The 9,031-nt window shown below is 33.7% G+C and overlaps 1 protein-coding gene across 1 annotated transcript in view; it reads right to left on the minus strand.

The window, feature by feature from the left end:
- Positions 1-844: 844 nt before the first annotated feature.
- TSN (translin) overlaps positions 845-9,031 on the minus strand; it is a 10,737-nt gene continuing 2,550 nt past the window's right edge. Inside the window, exons 4-6 of the mRNA XM_006920993.3 lie at positions 6,811-6,930; positions 6,033-6,112; positions 845-2,831 (exon numbers count right to left, since the gene is read on the minus strand). Coding sequence (XP_006921055.1) covers positions 2,598-2,831; positions 6,033-6,112; positions 6,811-6,930 — 434 coding nt within the window. The 3' untranslated portion in view covers positions 845-2,597. The remainder of the gene's footprint in view (positions 2,832-6,032; positions 6,113-6,810; positions 6,931-9,031) is intronic.

The following is a 9,031-nucleotide window of genomic DNA, read 5'->3' on the forward strand; positions in this document are numbered from 1 at the left end:
TGCCAAGCCCCCTCCAGACATGCATTTCATCCTACAAACTCTATCTTATTTAACAGCATCTAAAACCACTCAACCAGATCAGAAACCTGACAGTTAAACTAGGCTCCTCCCTCTCCCTTACCCGTCCTCATTCAACCAACCAATCCAGTCAATGTCACCTCCCTTAAATGTTTATAGTTTGGGGGAAAGGGAGACTGACTATTCTAATTTGTTTAATGCTTATTATAATGAACACTGAGAAAAATTATTTCAGGCTCAGAAAAAGTCTTATTTTGATGTCAGCCATGACGATGATGCCCTACCTGAAGAGGACAAATAGTTTAAGCCAGACCAAAAAACAAAAGAGCTACAATTTGTGAATGGACAATTATAAAATTATGCCAGCAGCAACCTGGATATTTATCTCATCTCTTTAGCCACTTAAGAAAGATCTCAGAAAAAGCATTACTCTTATCGTTGTTCAAGAGGATAAATCTTATGTTTTTATGGGGTTTTCCTTATAAACAAAGTCTATGAAGAAAGCACCAATTCACATCTCCTTTCTCCAAACTGCTTAATTTTCTAAAACTGGATAAAGCAATTTTGGTATACTAAGACCAGAGCCAATGCTTCTCAACTTCAGTTAAAATGCTTATAATTTCCCAATCAAGGTAGATCACACAAATGATACCTGCAAGTTACAGAAAAGAACTCTTGGGTGCTGGCTGTCTTTTGATTATTTTAACTATTACACAGCAGTATGTGTTTATTACCTCTGGTCTTCTTCAACCTCAAACAACATTTGGAATTTGTTCTCCATATAGAAGAGTACTCACAGCAGCACACTTAATTACAAAAATAAAAATAAAAAATAAAAAAGTTTTTATTGCTTTACAATAAGCCAGCAACAAACACAAATGAATAATTATAAACATGACTTCTAAATTCTCAAATAGTTTTATAAGACCAGAATGTGTTCCTAAACTTAAAATGCATTTGTTAAAACTGAAATCCACTTCTGCCAAAATTTTAATATTCTCAAGCAAAATCAATAGAGGCAAAGAAAGATATTATTAAACTTACTGCATATTCTGATCATGTAATTAAACACCTTTTATGTTCAATCCAGGCAGTGCTATGACCACAAATCATTAAAGACCATCCGAGTCACTTTAAAGATCTTAACACTTCTTTTCTTTCTACAACCTCTTCTGTAGAAAGAGGTGCCAAGAAAAATTTTCTAAAATCCAACAGTGCAAAGCAATTTATGCCTCATTTCTACTTCTTTCATCATGATAGAAAATTTGTTCAGTCCATAACTCGGCCTGATAAAAACTGTGATGACAATGCCAAATATTCCACTGTACAAACAGAAAGCCCAAACTGGTTTCAGGTATGAAAGAGTGATACGTCTAAATACTTCAGATTGTTCTGGAAACAACAGCACTTTCAGTGAGATTCAAAAAATTGTGGGTTGTCACCATTTTAACAATTTCAATTCAACAGCAAAAATGACATGGCAAGTAATCCTAGTACTGCTTGAAAATGGGGAAGGGGAGAAGGGTGCCAATAAGATTTACGTTACTTTCCAAAGCTGTAAATTTAAAACCTAGATGTTGGGAGAACCATCAATAACCTTAAATTGCTTACTCTAAAAAACATGACCAAATCAGCTGATTTTTTTCTTAATCCAAGGTTTTCTCTTTCTATACAAAGCACAGCATTTTTGTCTCAGAACATATCAGTCAGGGTATTGCTACTTGACTGGGTGGCTTTATACCCCCAGACCAGTCTAGCTGGCTACTAGGAAAAGGTTTCATATCTTAGAAATACAACATATAATGTGTTAACTCGAGATGTGTGAAAACAATTTTTAACTGTTTGCAATAGCAAAATGTTAAGGCAACATCAGGAAACAGGTATTTTCAAACACTAAGCCTTACCCGCACACATACACCTGGTAAGTAGAGCCAAATAATAAGATGTTATTCAATCCCTTAATACAAAAAAATTCCCCAAGATAATGTGTTGAACTTAACTTTGCAGTTTAATTCTATATTTTGATGGCAGTAAGAGAGAACCCTGGAGCTAAAACTCCCTTGCAAAAAATTTCAAAATCTGATTTATTCACCAGGCTTAAAAGAAGAAACAAAAATATAAAATAAATGTCCTTTGCTTGGCAACCATCATTTTTAATTATTTCCATACTGTATCCAGTATATACCTGTGGATGAATGGCTAATTTGGATATAGAAAATATCAAGGATCACTTCTGGGAAAATCACAAACAAGACAATAAACTTTTCAATTAGTACATCAACAGCATCAGGGTAAGCGAGAAATAAACTTTACCAAGAGATTGACATTTACACTTTTTGACAGAACTGAAATACACTAAATTACACAGCAAATTCACTGAAACAACAACAAAAAAAAAACCTGTCCTTGTAAAGACTATTCTTTTACCCCCCAAAAAAGTGTTTCAACACACCACACAACTGGCTAAAAAATAAAGCGTGGTGCTTAGCAACAGGGCATCATAACTACAGTGAGTGGCACTGTGCTCACCCTCACTGGCAACCGCTGAGGTCGGCAAGGCCAGGCACAGGGAGAGCCTCCTATTTCTCCACACAAGCTGCTGCCGTCTCCTTATTGAAGCCCCGGATGGAAAGATCATAGACCACCTCCTCTACTTTCTTCACATCGTACTTCAAGCCATCATAGCGCTTCCTCAGAGAGTCGTTTTTCAGGTTGAGAAGGCGGAAACCAGAATCCAGCTCATTGATGAAGGTGGAGATGTGAAGGGGCCTGGAATAGTCTCCAGCAGTCACACTGTTGACGGACAGCCTCGACTACACAAGGAAAGAGAAACTGGGACGCATTACAACATGGCTCCTCCTTAACATGTCTTCCAAATCATAACTACAAGACCCTCGAGGCCACAAAACTTTTCCATATTGTCCTTGATAATTACATTTTTAACAACTCCTTAATATTACTAACTTAATAACTTAAGAAATCATTCCCCTTTTGTTGGAGTTTCTATGGTGTGCAATTTTTCATAAATGTGAGTAAGCCTATAATGAACACTCTCAACAGCTTTTCTCATCCTTAGAATTACTTTTATAAGATAATTTCTCAGGAAAGAGACTGAGATAAAAGCAATAATAACTCATATAGTTATATAGTTAAGTTGTTCTCCAAAACAATTATATGAACCAACATAGTTACCAAGGAATATATTTGTTTTGCCACTACTGTGAAACGAAGGGGTATTATCATCTTTTAAAAAATTTACACATTAGTAAATACACACAACTGCCTCATCGTTAGCACTGGCATTTCTCTGATGACTGGCAAAACATAACACATACAGTACACAGTTGATGACTATCTGGTGACCAAAAGATGGCTTAAAAGAATCACACTTTCTGAATTATTGTACCAATTTGACAGTGAAGTGGAAAGATTAAAAAAGCAAATGTCTACAAAATATTCAAAGAAAATTTAATATCTATCCTTCTCCGACTCTTTCAAAAATTAAAGAGGAAGGAATGAATGCTTCTGATCTCATTTTATGAGGCCAACATTATCCTGATACCAAATCCAGAAAAGGACAACACAAAAAAAGATTACAGGCCAATATCTCTGATGAACATAGATGCAAAAATCCTCAACAAAATACTAACAAATCAAATACAACAATATATTAAAAGAATCATAAACCACAATCAAGTGGGATTCATTCCAAGGATGCACAGATGGTTCAACATTTGCAAATCAATCAATGTGATACACATTAACAAAATAAAAGATAAAAATCATCTGATCATCTCAATAGACACAGAAAAACCATTTGACAAGATACAACATCCAATTATGATAACTCTCTCTCAATAAAATGGATATAGAAGGAAAGTACCTTAACATAATAAAGGCCAACTAATTACATCAAACCCACAGCTAATATCATATTCAATGGGAAAAAACTGGAAGCTTTTCCTCTAAGATCAGGAACAAGACATAGATGCCCACTCTTGCCACTTTTATTTAATACAGTACTAGAAATCCTAGACAGAGAAATTAGGCAAGAAATAAAAAGCATCCAAATTTGAAAGGAAGAAATAAAACTGTCACTATTTGCAAATGATATGATTTTATATATGAAAAATCTTAAAGACTCCACCAAAAAAACTATTACAAATAGTAAATGAAAACAGTAAAGTTGCAGGATACAAAATCAATATGCAGAAATCTATTGCATTTCTATATACTAACAATAAAATATCAGAAAGAGACATGAAGAAAACTATCCTATTTACAACAAACTGCAACAAAAATAAAATACCTAGGAATAAACAAAGGAAGTGAAACACCTGTACACTGAAAAGTACAACATATTATCAAAAGAAATTAAAGACACAAGGAAATGAAAAGATATCATGAACTGGAAGAATTAACATTGTTAAAATGTCCATATTACCTAATGCAATCTACAGATTCAATGCAATCCCTATCAAAATCTCAATGGCACTTTTCACAGAAATAAACAAAATAAATCCTCAAATTTGCATAGAACTGCAAAAGACCCCCAACAGAAATTCTGAGAAAAAGAACAAAGCTAAAGGCATCACACTACCAGATTTCAAACTGTACTACAAAGCTACATTAATCAAAACAGTATGGTACTGGCAGAAAAAAAGACCAATGGAATAGAACTGAGAGCTCAGAAATAAATCTATACATACATGGACAACTAATTTACAACAAAGGAGCCAATAATACACAATAGAGAAATAAAAGTTTCTTCAATAAATGGTGTTGGAAAAACCTGACAGTCCTATGCAAAAGAATGAAACTAGACCACTATCTTATACCATACACAAAAATTAACTCAAAATGGATTAAAGACTTGAATATAAGACCTAAAACAACAAAATACATAAACAATAACATAAGCTTCTGGTCATCAGTCTTAGGAGTGTTTTTTTTAACATGACTCTAAAGGCAAGGAAAACAAAAACAAAAGTAAATAGGACTACATCAAACTAAAAAGCTTTTGCAAAGAAAACCATCAACAAAACAGCAACCAACCAAATGGGAGAAGATATTTGCAAATGATAGTTCTGATAAGAGATTAATATCTAAAATATATAAAACACACATACAACTCAACAACCAAAAAAGCAAACAACCTGATTAAAAAATGTGCACAGGATATGAATAGTCATTTTTCCAAGGAAGACATAAAGATGGCCAACAGACACATGAAAAGATGCTCAACATCACCAATCATCAGGGAAATGCAAATCAAAACCACAATGTCACTTCATTCCTGTTAGAATGGCTATTATCAAAAAGACAAGAGATAACAAATGTTGGTGAGGATGTGGAGAAAAGGGAACCTATGTACACTATTGGTGGGAATGTAAACTGGTGCAATTACCATGAAAAAACAGTACAGAGACTCTTCAAAAAACTTAGAACCACCATATGATCCACCTATTCTACTTCTGAGTATTAGCCAGAAATATAAAAACATTAATTTGAAAAGATATAAGCATCCCTATGTTCACTGAAGAATTATTTGCAATAGCCAGGATATGGAAAAAACTTACGTATCCATCTTAAATGATAAATGAATGAAGATTTGGTATATAAACAATGGAATACTACTCAGCCATAAAAAAAAAGAATGCAATCTTGCCATTTATGACCACATGGATGGACCCTGAGCATACAATGGTAAGTGAAGTCAGTCAGATAAACACCATATGCTCTCACTTACATGTGAAAGCTAAGAAAACAAAACGAACAAAACAAAAACAAACTCATAGATACAGACAACAGATTGGTGGCTGCCAGAAGCAGCAGGGAGAGCAAAATGAGTGAAGGGGGTCAAATACATGGAAACTAGACTTAGAGATAAGCATGCAATAATGTACATAGATACAAATTATGCTATACACTTGAAATTTATGTTATTAACCAACATTACCTCGATTTTAAAAAGTTCAAAAAAAAAGCAAATGGCAAATTACTAAGCTTCTTACCAGTTCACTAGCAAGAATTAGAACTCCTGAGAGATAATCTTCTACATCCAGATGAAATCCTTTCTCCCGATCTGGCTCAACTAAAAAATATATCAAAGTAAAGATAAGGTCATGATGTGAATACAATTAAAGCCCAAGAGTATTTTTTAATTGTGCACGCATACACACACGTGCACATGCACACGCACACACAATTTTTCTCTCCAAGTAAATGAAAAAAGGATGAATCTTTTAAACTATCTTTTTAATGTATTCACACCCTTGGCAACTAGACCTCACTTGTGGATTTTCCAAGCTCTTACGCAAAACTCAATTTTCCCCTCCATTCTTCTACCAAAAAGTAATGCCACCAAGAATGGTATCTAGTTATATCAGAAAAAATGTTTTTAGAGGATGCAGGGAGAAGCTATGATATCTGCAACTGACTTTCACATGATTTGCAAGGACACACAGACATGCACACATGCACAAATACTCAGGAAGTGAGGAGACTAAATAGATGTGGCAAAATATTAAGTCGAAGTGGGGTGTAAAGAGATGTTCACTGTACTATTCTTTAAACTTCTCTGTAGCTTTAAAAATTTTTTAACTAAATTTTACAAACACTCAAGTACAAAGAGCAAGACACTACATATTTTAGTTTTTGTTTTCCAAGTAACCAATCTCCCATTTAGCTGTCATTTGTTACAGTAAACAGAAAATATAAGCAACAGCCCCTCCCACCAAAATTAATCTACCATGCCTGACTCTGCAGATTAACACTAATGAAGAAACTCACTGCCAAGAATTTCTGTAACTGCTTCTCGAGTCACTAGTGTTTCTGATTCCAAGTACACAACAAATGCTGCCAAGAAGACCAAGCGCTGCAACACAAACCTCCAGTGCTCGTGAAATCTGCATAATACAAGCACATTTAGGTTGAGGGGTTAGAGGCCTTAAGAAAGACAGGTTTGATACAGTCAAGTGCAAACATTTTAGAATTGGAATCCTTTTTCAAATAAAATTTTATGTGAAACTGCAATATATAAAACATGTAAGAGCACTATGACATTTAAATATATTAGCTGGGTTTAGCATAAATTTTGCAAGTTCGAATTAATGACAATTACTTATAAGTTTAATAAGAAGCATATCCAATTTTACAAATACAAAAATTTACAACTGAAAATTATGAATAACAATAGCAACTATAATTTAGAAGTTTCGCAAATAAGAACAAGGATACTACTCTGAGAAAAATAAATATTGGCAAATGAACTTTGATGAGAACCGCAACTATACGTCAGCCGTATCAATACCTAACTCATTCCTACATTTTGAGTGTAAGGTATCAAGAAAATCCTGATTTACATATATAAGAAATAACTCCTATTTGCAATCACTAAAGAGACAGATTTAAAATCTCAGGATACTGCAGGTAAACTGAGCTAGAAGCCTGAAAAAGAAACAGGAAATTTTACAACCCTTGGATATTTATGCTATGCCTCCTAATTGTCAAATGTGGCAACAAATTTAGAAAATATTTCAACACAATTCAGGTCAAACAAAACCTTCTAAAGGCCAAATCAGCCACAGGGCAGTTTGTGTGTGACCTCCAAACTACATGGTCCCTAAAAACCCTGCCAATTTGTATTGTCCTTGTTCTCTATGCTTATTATTACCTTATGGTAGGGGTTGGCAAACTTTTTCTGTGAACAGCCAGACAATAAATACTTTACACTTTGAAGGTCACTTTCCACTGGTATATTATATTCTTATCTGGCCGTTTTCTTCTTTTTTAAACAATGCTTTAAAATATAAAAGCAATTTTTAGCTTCCAGAGGCAGCAGGGCACAGGTAATCTGCTGATCCCTGCCTTAAAGAATCTTGTGAGGTTATACTATCCATTCCACTCAGAATCTTGTGAGGTTACACTATCCATTCCACTCATACATGTCCTATTAATTGCTCATATATGTCTTTTTTAAAAAGTAATTTTTCAATTATAATTGGCAGACAGCATTGTATTCATTTCAGGTGTAGAAAGTAGTGATTAGACATTTATACAACTTACAAAGTGATCACCCCAATAAATCTAGTATCCATCTGACACCATACAGTTATTACAATATTGACTATATTTGTAATGCTATACTTTACACCCCCATAACTATTCTGTAACTACTTCTTAATCTTCCTTTTTCACCCACACCTTCCCCAAACCCCAATTTGGCAACCATCAAAATGTTCTCTATCTATGAGTGAGTTTGTTTTATTTTGTTTACATTCCACATGCAAGAGAAATCATATGGCATTTGTCTTTCTCTGTCTGACTTACCCCACTCAGCAGCCATGTATGTGTCTTAAATGAACATATTTTTCAAGTAGAAATTTTAGGTTCTTATTTACCATATTTCATCAATATTCAGATATAATTTTTCCCAGTTTAATATCTGTGAAATCAGGATGCATTTTACAATCTACATGTTTCACAACTATGGTTGGCAATAATTTTGTCTTTCACAGAGGTATATAAAATAATGATGTATCTTAAAATAAATGGTGGCATAAATTCTATCAGATATGACATAAAACATTAGTAAAATATATTAGTTGACAGTGAAATTCATGCTTTGAGGTAAAACAACTCCATATACATACTGTCACCTAATCTCATAACCGTATTAGGTATGGTTCATCCAATTTCACAAGTAACTTGAATATACTAAAAAGATATTATTATTTTGACCACATACAAAAAAAATTTTAATTGCTTTTTCATTGCAAAAGTTATACATGTTCCTTAGGAAAATTTTGAAAAGAGAAGAAAAAAAACAAATCATCAATTTTGTCACCATTAAAATACCACCACTATTAACAGTTGGATTTTTTCCTTTCTGTTGTTTCTTCTGCCTAGAGGGATTTTTGCCTGGTTCTAAGCAATCATTTAGAATGTATATTTTTCTGCTTTTTACTTAACATTATAAAATGCTACTTTTCTTACAAAACTGTAATACTGT

This window comes from Pteropus alecto, unplaced genomic scaffold (assembly GCF_000325575.1).
Source record: "Pteropus alecto unplaced genomic scaffold, ASM32557v1 scaffold3, whole genome shotgun sequence".
Classification (NCBI taxonomy): domain Eukaryota; kingdom Metazoa; phylum Chordata; class Mammalia; order Chiroptera; family Pteropodidae; genus Pteropus; species Pteropus alecto.